A 13,384-nucleotide genomic window follows, 5' to 3' on the forward strand; every position below is an offset into this window, starting at 1 on the left:
CTTCTCATCTCTCTCCCTTCCTATGTCCGTCTCTCTCACTTAAAAAAAAAAATATATATATATATATATATATAAAAATTAAAAAATACAGAACATCACAGGTTCTCCCACGGAGTCCTCTTCCACCACCAGCATCAGAGGAACCCACAACTTGAATTGGTGTATGAATGCTAAACAACGTACTGTTTAGTTTGGATTGTTTTTGAGTTCTAGACCAACAGGTCCCACGTGACAGTCTTCTGGAACCGGTTATTTTTAAGTTCTCCATGCTAACAGCAGCTTATTTTTTGTTCCACAAATTTTATTTAGGAAAGCAACATACAATCATAGGTATTTCAGAGTACAGCAGAGTGTAAAGACAAATATGAAAGACACTTCGATACAGCCGGTTGGTCCTGCCTTCTGGACACTGGATCTCACTGTAACTGACCGGGGGTAGCTTTGGCATCGGGAAGTTCAGAGCCAGTCTGCGGCTGCCTCTGCCACCGTTGCCATCACAGCAAGCATTGTGTGGATTAACGTTTTATGCTGGGTTTCCTCTCTATTGTTCATTCATTTGATAAATATGACAGAGATTGTGCTGAGGACACAAGAAACACTCCCTGCCCACAGGAGTTCACAATCTTCAGATCACAATCTAACAGTGAGGCAGAGAAGTCGACAGCACCAAGAGTCTCCACAGGTGTAAGCTCAGTGTGGTGTGGGGAGCACAGGACAGCCCTCTGACACAGTGGTGGGGTGGCCAAGGCGAGGCTTAACCTAAGGAGACCAGAAAGCCGAGGAGGTGTGTCCACCAAGCCATGTGAAGACCCCCTGGCTCAAGTCGGACCCTTATTTCTTTTTTAATACTTTTTTTCTAAAGATTTTATTTTTATTGATTTTAGAGTGAGGAAAGAGAGAGAGAGAGAGAGAGAGAGAGAAATGAGAGTAGTTGCTTGCCTTCACCAGACAAGCTGGTTTGGAACCAGCGACCTCAGCGTTCCAGGTTGACACTCTATCCACTGAGCCACCACAGGTCAGGCAAGTCTGACCCTTTTTTCAACACCTCATTCAATTCCCTCATTTGACCTGTCGCCTCCTGTGAAATTCATTATTGCACAGCCTGTTCTAGTCACAAGTCACTTTACACGAGTGACTAATTTCCAGGCTGCTGTCTCCATGAGAACAAAGAATCTTTCTCACTGCACCACGACCGTGTATTAGACAGGGAGGCTGCCCAGGAACTCTTGCTGGAAGAGAGATGGCTCTCAGGTGAATGGGTGCTTCTCCAGCCCCAGGCTGGAGCGAGCAGGGGGAGGTGGATGGCTGTAGTAGTGACAAGGGTTGGGATACACAAAGGATACAGAGAGCATACCTACTCGGCTGCTGCCCGGACCAGAGCACTCAAACACTTCTATTTGTCAATGTGAAAAGTCAAACCACAAAACAGCTCTCACAACAGCACAACTGTTTAAAAGAAGCAGACAAGCAAACAAGTATTTCGTTGCAAACAAAAGCTAGATAATAACTATATCCTCCTGCACCAAATGCCCTCGGAAGCTGTGGGCCCTGTGGCTGCCCGTGGCTCAGTCGAAAGTGAACCGGAAGCTGCGCTCCTGCTCTTTGCGCCGCCCCTCGTACACCTTGGTCACCTCGTCCACCTTCCTCTGCAGCAGTGCCGAGTTCTGGTCGATCCACTGCAGGGAGTCCATGTGTGCATTGAGAATCTTGCAGATCTGCTGAAGCGGGTCGCTGGTGTCGGCAGGGCCCCCGGATGTATTCAGGTGCTCGATGATGTCCTTGAGGTCCTGGGCCATGCGCTTCAGCTGCGCATCGATGTTTTCAGCCAGCTTGTAGGTTTTCTCGCGCTCCTCGTCAGCGTGCTGCAGGTAGATGGTCCCACTCTGCTCCTTGACAGACTCCTCCAGCGGGCTCAGCAGGTCTTCCAGCTCCTTCTGCTGCGACAGGATGAAGTCGAGCTCTTGGTCCAGCCTCTTCTGGTCCAGCTTCACCTTCTCCACCTCCCGGTGGAGGGCAGTGATCTTCTCCCCGTTCTCGATCAGCGTGCGGTCCCAGGCATTGACCTGTGTGGCCTGCTGCAGGAAGTGGCGCTCCTGGTCCTCCAGCTCCAGGCTCCACTTGTTGATTAGACTCTCCAGCTGGGCGTAGGTCATCACAGGACTGCTAGATGCCCCAGCGGCTGCACTGGGGCCAGATGGAGCAGTTATGGTGGCGGGTGCATTGCTGGAAATCCCAGCTGGTACCAGGGGTTTTAGGTTTAAAGCAAAGCTGCTGGCGGCGGTGGTGGTGGTGGAGGTGGTGGCTGCAGCTGTGGATGTGGTTGAAGCTGCTCCAGGGGCCTTTAAACTGAATCCCAGCGTCCCAGCCCCAGAAGTTCCAGCTGTGGTTGCTGGGGCGCCGAGAGAGAGCACAGTGCTGGCCGATGAGGCTGGAGTAGCAGCCAGTGAGGCGAAGAGAGTGGGGCCAGCACTGGTGGTGGCAGCAGCAGGTGCGGGAGCAGCTGGCTGGGTGGCTCCTGCTCCAGAGGCTGCTGGTGCTGCCGGAGTGAAGGCCAGCCCAGCAAGTGCTGTGGGCTGGGCCGAACTCCCCATCGAGGCAATATTGAAACTGGAGGTCCCCCCGGGCTGGGACATGCTTCCACCTGTGAATGAGAAGCCCCCGGGTGTGGTGGACGAAGCAGCAGAGGTGGAAGCGGAGCTAAACACGAAGCCGGTGGGTGCTGTGCCCTGGCTGGAGGTGACAGCACTCGAGATGGCATTGGTGAGGGTGCTGCTGCCTAGCCCAAAGCCACCGGGCTGTGCTGTGGCCGGGTTGGCGGCTGCACTGCTCAGGCTTAGCTTCGGAGCGCTGATCCCTAAGGAAAACCCAGTTCCTCCTGCAGCAGGAGTTGTGGCTCCAAAACTGAACCCTGGCGTCTGTGTTGCCGGTGCCTGGGTAGTGAGCGAGAAGAGGCTGGTAGAGGGGGTGCTCACTGCTGGCTGGGAGGGAGCCCCAAAGTTAAACCCGCCAGTGCCAGACGTAGAGAAAGAAAAGCCGGTGGCAGGAGTGGTTGTTGCTGTCTTTGCAGTACCAAACGTAAACCCGCCTGTGGGAGTCCCAGTGCCTCCAAAATTAAATCCGCTCATGGCTCCGGCCTCCGTTGGCAGCAGGTACTCTGGCTCCTGAAGCAAAACTGTCCGCGCCTGCAACCTTAGGGAGATTTATAAAGCAGAGGAAGTGACACGGTCAGATGGCAGTTTGGGAAAGGCAACCTCATCGGCATGGACAGTCCTAACACGCAGCCGTTCTCCTCTTCCTAACCAGGCCCCAAGACACCAAGAAAGAAGGAGCCGGAGGCTCAGGTGCTAGGCGACAGATGTGCTTGGGACATGCACAGCCCTGTCAGCACCAGCGGGGGGAGGCTAAGAGCTGGCACTTGAACTACCTCAGCCCGAGGTGCCTTTAATGAGTGGGACTAAAAGCACACAGACAACACCTTTAGGACCTGCTCCCCAGGTGTCCCTGCTGACTGCAAGCGAGAAGGCAGAGAATACCTCCTTGAGCACAGTCGAGACCTCAGAGAAACAGGCACGGAAAAGCTGAGCTGTATGGTAGGGCCTTGGGCCCAGAAAGCCCCCAAATGCCCCCTCATTATTTAGAATAGAGGGCATGTTGGAGTGACCCCACTGTACTTCTTACTCAGGAGTAGGTATGAGACCCAAGTGCTCAAGCAGAGGGATTGGAGGCAGAGCCCCTGGCCATAGCGATTAATTTGGTTTAATGAGACATGCAGACCTGAGTCAGCCAACCAGAGACCTCCCCTGGGATTTCACCCCAGGTGCTTGAGAGCAGGTGGCTTCCTTTACCTGCAGGTGCAGGGCACATGGGTTGTGCACCTGGAACAACTCTCATCCTCTCAGTCACCTGCAGTGGGAGACAATGAGCCACCACCAGAGTGACAGAGGGGAGGGGAAGAGGGAGGAAAGAGAAAGAAAGAAAAGAAAGAAAAGAAAGAAAGAAAGAAAAAGAAAGAAAGAAAGAAAAGAAAAGAAAGAAGGAGACCCTGACCAGATGAGGGCGCAGTGGATAGAGCCTCGGACTGGGACGTGAAGGACCCAGGTTTGAAACCCTGAGATCGCTATGGGCTTAAGCACAGGCTCATCTGGTTTGAGCAAGGGGTCACTCGGTCTGCTGTAGCCCCCCCCCAAGACACATATGAGAAAGCAATCAATGAACAACTAAGGCGGCGCAAAAAAGAATTGATGCTTCTCATCTCTATCCCCCCCTTCTTGTTTGTCCCTTTATCTGTCTGTCACAATAAAAAAGAGAGAGAGAGAAAAAAAGGGCCCAGCCTGACTAGGTGGTGGCGCAGTGGATGGAGCGTCGGACTGGGATGCGGAGGACCCAGGTTCGGGACCCCGAGGTCCCCGGCTTGAGTGGGGGCTCATCTGGTTTGACCAAAAGCCCACCAGCTTGGACCCGGGGTCACTGGCCCCAGTGGGGGGTTACTTGGTCTGCTGAAGGCCCGCGGTCAAGGCATATATGAGAAAGCAATCAATGAACAACTAAGGTGTTGCAACGCGCAACGAAAAACTAATAATTGATGCTTCTCATCTCTCTCCGTTCCTGTCTGTCTGTCCCTGTCTATCCCTCTCTAAGAAAAAAAAAAAAAAAAAAGGGCCCAGAAGGACCCAATCATGTCCCCACCCTGTCTTCTCCAGAAGACAAGAGCCAGCACATCCCTTTTTCAGTTTAAACTGACTAGATTTCATTTTTTTTACTTTTTTTTTTTCTTTAAAAAAAAAAAGAGACAGATAGGGACAGACAGACAGGAACGGAGAGAGATGAGAAGCATCAATCATTAGTTTTTCGTTGCAACACCTTAGTTGTTCATTGATTGCTTTCTCATATGTGCCTTGACCGTGGGCTTCAGCAGACCGAGTAACCCCTTGTTCAAGCCAGCGGCCTTGGGACCAAGCTGGTGAGCTTTGCTCAAACCAGATGAGCCCGCGCTCAAGCTGGTGACCTTGGGGTCTTGAACCTGGGTCCTTTGCATCCCAGTCCAACGCTCTATCCACTGTACCACACCTGGTCAGGCCTGATTTGATTTCTTAAAAAAAAAAAAAAAAATTATTTTTAACCAACCAACCAACCAACCAAACAGACTAGATTTCTGTAGTCTCTAACTGAAAAAGCGCCCATCTGTTAGCTGGGAAAGTCAAAGGTTACTTGATGAAGAAAGGATCAAAAGGTGCAGAAATAGAGGTGTTTTGGGGTAAACGGACACATGCTGAGCATCCATGGATTCAACAATGGGCCCTAAATGTTATCACTAGTGCCCTTATAAAATACAGAAGAGAGACTTTGACTAGAGAAGAGACCATGTGATGATGGAAGAAGAGATGGGATTGATTCACTTTGAACTTGGAGCTAGAGGAAGGGGCCATGAGCCAAGGAGTTCGGGTAACCTTCGGTAAAGGCCAGGAAGCCCTTGCTGGTTGGCTCAGTGGTAGAGTATTGGCCCGGTGTATGGACGTCCCAGGTGTGATTCCTGTCAGGGCACACAGGAGAAGCGACCATCTGCTTCTCCATCCCTCCCCCACCTCTCTCTCTCTCTCTCTTCCCCTCTTGCAACCATGGCTTGGTTGGAGCAAGTTGGTCCCGGATGCTGAGGATGGCTCCATAACCTCACCTCAGGTGCTAAAATAGCTCAGTTGCCAAGCAATGGGGCAACAGCCCCAAATGGGCAGGGCATTGCCCTGTAAAGGGGCTTACCAGATGGATGCAGGAGGCTGTCTCTGCCTTCACGCTTCTCATTTAAGAAAAATTAAGCCTGACCAGGCAGTGACACAGTGGATAGAGTGTCGGTCTGGGATGTGAAGGACCCAGGTTAGAGACCTCGAGGTCGCCAGCTTGAGTGTGGGCTCATCTGGTTTGAGCAAAGCTCACCAGCTTGGACCCAAGGTCGCTGGCTCGAGCAAGGGGTTACTCGGTCTGCTGAAGGCCCGTGGTCAAGGCACATATGAGAAAGCAATCAATGAACAACTAAGGTGTTGCAACGAAAAACTAATGCTTCTCATCTCTCTCCGTTCCTGTCTGTCTGGCCCTATCTATCCCTCTCTCTGGCTCTCTGTCTCTGTAAAAAAAAAAAAAGAAGCGCCACGATTCTCCCCTGGAGCCTCCAGAAGGAACCAGCCTTTCTTCTTCTTCTTTTTAAAAATTCATTTCAGAGAGAAGAAAGAGAAAGAGAGACAGAGAGATGGGGGGGGGGGAGCAGGAAGCATCAACTCCCATATGTGCCTTGACCAGGGAAGCCCAGGTTTTGAACTGGCGACCTAAGAGTTCCAGGTCGATGTTTATTTATTTTATTTTATTTTATTTTATTTTTTTTTTTTTTAAATTTCTTTATTTATTCATTTTAGAGAGAGGAGAGACAGAGAGAGAGAAGGGGGGGAGGAGCTAGAAGCACTCCCATATGTGCCTTGACCAGGCAAGCCCAGGGTTTCGAACCGGCGACCTCAGCATTTCCAGGTTGACGTTTTATCCACTGCGCCACCACAGGTCAGGCCCAGGTCGATGTTTAGTCCACTACACCACCACTGGTCAGGCAGGAACCAGCCCTTCTGACAACCTGCTTTCAACCCAGCAAGACAAATTTCAGACTTCTGATCTAAGCTGTCAGAGAATTGATGTGCACTGTTTTGAGTCACTAAGTTTGTGATAATCTGAGAACAGTCATAGAACTAATGAAGTGTCTGACAAAAGTGAGGTGTGACCTTGTGAATCCCTAGTGCTCTGATCTCAAACACATGACAGCAAACCTCTCTGAGGCTCAGTTCCCCCACCAGGGAAGTGGGGCGGCAGCTACACACTGAACCCACGGCCGACTGTAGGGCACTAGTCAGGGCGCACATGGTCTCTGCCACTATGCACAGGCACCTGCTCACATTTCCACTTTGGGGAGACGCTCTGGAAGCTGGCGAGGAAGGAGGCCTGTGCGCTAAAGGGTTAACTCAGCAGCAGGCGCTGTGGACACTTTGCTGTGAAGAAATTCTCACAAAAAGACCCAGGGGTTGGGCTGACCTCAAGGTTAACGAATTCCTTTCTGGCTGCCACTGCTCAGTGGGTCCTCAGGCTGCATGACCAGAAGTGCCAGTTCCACTGTAGAGATGGGGATTTCTAGGTAACTAGCCTCAGCTCTGGCTCTGCATGCACAGCCCCATGCTACAGATACTTGCCTTAACCACACCCTGAGCTAACTTGCCAACTGGTCTACCAGGGAGGTTGGGCTAATCCAGTGCACAGATGGGGAAAGAGGCTCAGATTCAAGTAATTTGCCAATTCTTATCCTATAGTGGGCCCTGAACTCGTTTTTGGACTGCAAACCCCCTTTATACATATTTCTACTCCACCAAATGGGCCCACTTGGCCCTAGGGAAGCAGCTCTGCTTTGGGGCATGGCCGCTACCCTGTACCCCAGTTTCCATCCAACACACGTTACTTTCCTATGTCTAAAAGAGCTGAGGTAGCCTGACCAGGCGGTGGCGCAGCAAACAGAGCGTCGGACTGGGACGCGAGGACCCAGGTTTGAGACCCTGAGGTCACCAGCTTGAGCGCAGGCTCATCTGGTTTGAGCAAGGAGTCACTTGGTCTGCTGTAGTCCCCCCCATCAAGGCACATATGAGAAATCTATCAATGGGCAACTAAGGTGCCGCAAGGAAGAACTGATGTTTCTCATCTCTCTCCCTTCTTGTCTGTCCCTCTCTCTGACTCTGTCACCAAAAAAAACCAAACAAACAAAAACAACAAGAACTGAGATGCGTGGGTAGCTGCTAACAACAAACCCAGCTAGAGGAGGCTAGGTGTGTTCTCCCACAAGGAGGGCTCTGGTACAGGCAGGGTACCAGAGGGCCTGGCGCCCCAGACACTTGCTGTGGCCTCTTGAGGTTAAAGAGGACATTCTCAGAAGCCCCGGAAGAGCTTTATAAAAATGCCAAGGTCAGGGTGCTACCCCAGAGAGACAACCATCATGACTTGGTGGCAGTCGTGTGCTTTCAATGCTCCCAGGAGCTGAGATTGCTGGCTTAGACCAAGCAGACCCAACTGGTAGCATGGCGGCCCTGGGGTCATCTCCCCAGAAGCACATGGCTGTGTGGAGGGAAAAACCAGCAAAAAATAGGGTTCTTGGAGGAAGGCAGAGGGCACAGTGGAAGTTAGGGAGGGGCAGCTATAATCATTTTCCTCTGACTCAAGTTAGGAGAGGTTTTTCTGAGGACACTTCAAGAAATAAAAGTGGGCCTGAAGAAGGAGGGGGAAGAGGAAGCAGGACGTGTGGACGCCTTCTCTGAGTTGGGTGCTTGGCTTCTCGGTGGTGTTTATTCTTCACAGTGGAAGGGTGTTGTCCTCATTACAGACAGGGAAACTGAGGCAGGGAGAGGCTGAGGAGTAACTTTTCCCAGGATCCTCAGCTACTAAAGTGGTAGAAGCAGAATTCAAACCCAGATTGTTTCCTGGTGTCTAGAGACCAACTTCGTGCCGGAAACAGGGAACTTGTCTTGCAGCTGAACTACCTCAGCTGTTTTATCTATCTATCTTTCTATCTATTTATTGTGGCAGAGAGAGTCAGAGAGAAGGACAGACAGGAAGGGAGAGAGATGAGAAACATCAATTCTTCGCTGGGTTCCTTAGTAGTTGTTCATTGATTGCTTTCTCATATGTGCCTTGACTGCGGGGCCTTCAGCAGACCAAGTAACCCCTTGCTCGAGCCAACGACCTTGGGTCCAAGCTGGTGAGCTTTGCTCAAACCAGATGAGCTTGAGCTCAAGCTGGCAACCTTGAAGTCTCGAACCTGGGTCCTTCACATCCCAGTCCGATGCTCTATCTACTGCGCCACTGCCTGGTCAGGCGCGTCTCAGTTCTTGAGAGCTTTGCTATTAATAAGTTGAAGCTAAAATTTTCCAGAGCACTTTTACAAATGTCTTGGCTTTTTATACTATTACAAAACCCCAAGAAAAACAACCTTCTGTGGGGGCTATTCTGGTTTAATGGGTTCACCATTGTTTAAATGCCTCATCTGTTTCCAACCCCAGATGCCAGGGACCTACTAGTACTGATAAACACATACTGACCCAGCCCGTCTACGTGCTTGCCGTGCATTACTGTTCATTCATTCCTGAAAGCAGGTCCATGTTACAAACTAGGAGAGTGAGGCCTAGACAGGTTACTAAGCCATGGTTCCTGACCTCAAGTAAACATTAGCTTCAACACCAGGATTCTAAGTAGGGACAGGGCTCTGACCCTAGCATGAGTTCCAGGAGGCGCACACACGAGTGTTAAAAGATGTGGGGTCGCCCTGGCCGGTTGGTTCAGTGGTAGAGCGTCAGCCTGGCGTGCAGGAGTCCCAGGTTCGATTCCTGGCCAGGCATACAGGAGAAGCGCCCATCTGCTTCTCTACCCCTACCCCTCTCCTTCCTCTCTGTCTCTCTCTTCCCCTCCCGCAGCCAAGGCTCCATTGGAGCAAAGTTGGCCCGGGCGCTGAGAATGGCTCTGTGGCCTCTGCCTCAGGCGCTAGAGCGGCTCTGGTTGCAACAGAGCGATGCCCCAGATGGGCAGAGCATTGCCCCCTGGTGGGCGTGCTGGGTGGATCCCCGTTGGGTGCATGCAGGAGTCTGTCTGACTGCCTCCCTGTTTCTGGCTTTGGAAAAACACACACACACACAAAAATGTGGGGTCAACCAGGAAAAGGGGAAGAGGGCCTGGTGAAGGTAGAGAGAGAGGCTGAAACACGCGTTTCTGGGGTGTAAGTGATCGGGTGTGTGTGAAGTAGAGGAATATTCAGAAGGCCTAGGTTGTCCAAACACTGCACATTCCAAACAAAGGACTGGTCCTTGATGGATGGGCTCTTGGGAGGGAAGCCCTTGAGGTGTCCTGCCCGATACAGTGTCTTTAAGGTGAGGTCTTGGGCCACACAATATCAGCCTGACCTCTGGATGTGCTAAAGACTGAGTAAAAAATGTGACTGACTTTAAATAAAAAATCCCTGGACAGCAAGACCCACCGGTAGACAACAGTCTGTGTGTGACCACACACTGTCACTGGGAGGATTAAGCGCTGTCTGTGTGACTCCACAGGAAGGGACGATGGAAGCTGGTGCCTGGTCTCTTCTGGATTCCATCCTATGTGCCTTTCCCCCAGCTGACTGTACTCTCCATATGCTCACTGTAACTGTGACTCTAACAGCTCTGCTGAGTTCTGTAAGTCCTGGTGAATCACTGAACCTGAGGGGGGTCTTGGGGACCCATGACCAATGTCCTGTGCGATGCGAGGGGAGGACCTGGCAGAACCACAAATGCCATGTTAATGGCTCAGACATTATTTTGAGGGCTACAGAGGGACTTTAAAGCTGGGGGAGACTGATATGGCCAGACATATGTGTGGGGAGGCACTGACAGGATGCAGCTAGAGGTGGGTAGCTGGGAGGAGGCTGGGTGTTGGTTCAGGCCAAGAGCCCAAGGGCCGGAACTCTGGAGACAGAGGAGAGAGCCCCAATTTGGGAAATGTATGTTTGCACCAAAATAAAATAAAGGAATAGTCTGCAGAGTCTGTCCCAGTTAACACAGCCATCGACTACTAGGACTCTGGGAATTTCTCACAAACACAGCCGAACACATACACACTGTTACGAGCTCTGACACTGGCTGCCCCACTGTCGCCAAAGTGGGGGCTTTCCCAAAAGAGAAGCTGCTGCAGTTAGGGGAAAGCAGGAGGAACAGAAACTGAAAAAGTGGCACTTCCCTGGAAGAAAGGAGCATGTGCTTGGGCTGGCGCTTAGGCTGGGCTGTCACAGCTGTTGTTCACCCACGGGCAACCCAAGGCCCAGAGAAGGGGCTGCCTCAGGGAATTACTGACAGAGCCTGTCCCACATTTCCCCAAAATTTTCTTTCTTTTTTTTTTTTTTTTTTTTTTTTGTATTTTTCTGAAGCTGGAAACGGGGAGAGACAGTCAGACAGACTCCTGCATGCGCCCGACCGGGATCCACCCGGCACGCCCACCAGGGGCTACGCTCGGCCCACCAGGGGGCGATGCTCTGCCCCTCTGGGGTGTCGCTCTTTTGCGACCAGAGCCACTCTAGCGCCTGGGGCAGAGGCCAAGGAGCCATCCCCAGCGCCCGGGCCATCTTTGCTCCAATGGAGCCTTGGCTGCGGGAGGGGAAGAGAAAACAGAGAGGAAGGAGGGGGTGGGGGGTGGAGAAGCAAATGGGCGCTTCTCCTATGTGCCCTGGCCGGGAATCAAACCTGGGTCCCCCGCACGCCAGGCCGATGCTCTACCGCTGAGCCAACCGGCCAGGGCCTCCCCAAAATTTTCAAACCACATCTGCCTGCCTTCCCAGCCCAGGGAAGCCCAAACAAGACCACCTGGGATTCTAACCCACACATACCACCCGCCCTGGGCTGAGGGCCCGGGTGCTCTGCTGTCACTTCTAGTTTTACCAGGCCCACTCACCTTCTATCTTTAGTTCTTTTGCCACTCAAACTCCTAACTTTAGTATCTACTCAGCCCTTCCTGTACAGTGATAGCACATAGAGGAAAAAACCCAACCCTTAAGGTGGGGTCATAGAGAGTAAACAAATTCTTTGCAGTATGACACTCATTCATGCAACAAATATTTCTGAGCACCTGCTAGGTACAGGCCCTGTTCAAAGCCTTGGAAATATAGCTGCAAACGAGACAGAGGAGACCCTGTTCTCTTGGGAGAGTTTACAATCCATCAGACAGGAAAACAACTACCATTCAAATAAAGCATACATCGTATTTTAAGAGGCTAAGTACTGAGGAACGAGAGAGAAAGTAGGGCAGGAAAGGGAACTAGAGGCTGCCGGTGCAGGTTAAGGGGATTAACTAGGCAGGGCATACTGGAAGGAAGAGAATTTGAGGCAGATGGGAAGCCAGCAGGCTGCTAGTGTGGCAGATGAGCAGGTGTCATTGTCACCAAACCCTGGAACTCTCCCTCCTTCCCTATACCAGCCCCTTTCCTTAGGTATCTGAAAGTGTTTGGGAATGAATACAGAAGGACACCAGCCCTGGACCAAGAGGAAAGAAAGGATTAAGCAGGACATGGGGGGTAGGGGTGGGTTTTATGGTGGACAGAATAATGGCTCCTATACTTGTCCATGCCCTGATCCTGGACCTGTGAATAGGTGACCTCACATGGCAAAAGGGACTTTGCTGATGTGATTAAAGTAAGAATCTTGAGATGTGGAGTTTACCATGGATTATCTGCATGGGCCCTAAATATAATCACAAGGATCCTTCGGTGGAATAAGGAGGCAGATGAGGAGAGTCAGAGGGAGCTGTGCCATGGAAGAACGTTTGAAGAGATGTGCTCGCTCCTGGCTTTGAAGACAGAGGAAGGGCCATGAACCAAGGAAAGCAGGGGACCTCAAGATGCTGGAACAGGGAAAAAAATAGATTCTCTCCCAGAGTCCAGAAGGAAGTCAGCCCTGTGGACCTATTTTGGACTTTTGGGCTCCAGAACATAAAAGGAACTGGGGATAAGAAAGGGGCTGGAGTGAGAGGCAATGGGCCTGGGCTGGTCTGTCTCTATACCAGGACCGAGGTGACAGGGGTGCTGTAGTTGCTAGGCCCCAGTGGGGCAACTGGTAGGGAAAGAACAGTGAGCTGGGATTCTGAAAATCAAGATATCCTCTGCTACTGGTGCAGCCTCCTCAGGGGTGTGGATGTGTGTGACAACCATCAATGACAAGCAGCCTGTAATGGTGGATGGGACATACTGGCCTGGGAGCACTGAGTTTTTTTGTTTTTGTTTTTAGGTGAGAGGAGGAGAGATAAGAATCAGGGCATGCGCACTGACTGGGCACCACCCAGCAACCCCCATCTGGGGCCAATGCTTGAATCAACCGAGCTATCAATCAGCACCCACGGCTGATGCTTGAACCAATCAAACCACTGGCTGTGGGAAGAGAGAGAGAAGGGGGAGAGGGAGGGGAAGAGAAGCAGATGGTTGCTTCTCATGTGTGCCCTGACTGGGGATGGAACCTGGGACGTCTGCACACCGGGCCTACTAAACTCTGCCCATTGAGCTAACCAACTATGGCAGTAATGGGATAGGATTTTGTTCACTGCCCTGTCATTAGTACCCAGAGCAGGATCTGGCATGCAGCAGGCACTTGAAAAGGAACTGTGACTAACTGATAACTAGTAATAACTACCATTTACTGAGCACCACCAATGTAACAGGTGCGGGACCAGGAGCACTAGGGAGCAGCACACTGAACCGTTCCTGGATGGGAAACAGGCTCATAGAGGAGACACGACTTCTCCCAGGTCTAGACCTTACGTTCTGCCTGTGACAGGAAAGATGTCAGAATCAAGTTCTATTTTTTTG

The 13,384-nt window shown here is 51.4% G+C and overlaps 2 protein-coding genes across 2 annotated transcripts in view; both read right to left on the reverse strand.

Moving 5' to 3' along the window:
* Nucleotides 1-13,384, reverse strand: part of IL4I1 (interleukin 4 induced 1) — a 42,945-nt gene that overhangs the window by 16,454 nt on the left and 13,107 nt on the right. The gene's annotated exons all lie outside the window — the stretch shown is intronic.
* NUP62 (nucleoporin 62) overlaps nt 281-13,384 on the reverse strand; it is a 28,994-nt gene continuing 15,890 nt past the window's right edge. The window contains exon 3 of the mRNA XM_066374053.1: nt 281-3,189. Coding sequence (XP_066230150.1) covers nt 1,566-3,125 — 1,560 coding nt within the window. The 5' untranslated portion in view covers nt 3,126-3,189 and the 3' untranslated portion in view covers nt 281-1,565. The remainder of the gene's footprint in view (nt 3,190-13,384) is intronic.

This window comes from Saccopteryx leptura, chromosome 3, assembly GCF_036850995.1.
Source record: "Saccopteryx leptura isolate mSacLep1 chromosome 3, mSacLep1_pri_phased_curated, whole genome shotgun sequence".
Classification (NCBI taxonomy): Eukaryota; Metazoa; Chordata; class Mammalia; order Chiroptera; family Emballonuridae; genus Saccopteryx; species Saccopteryx leptura.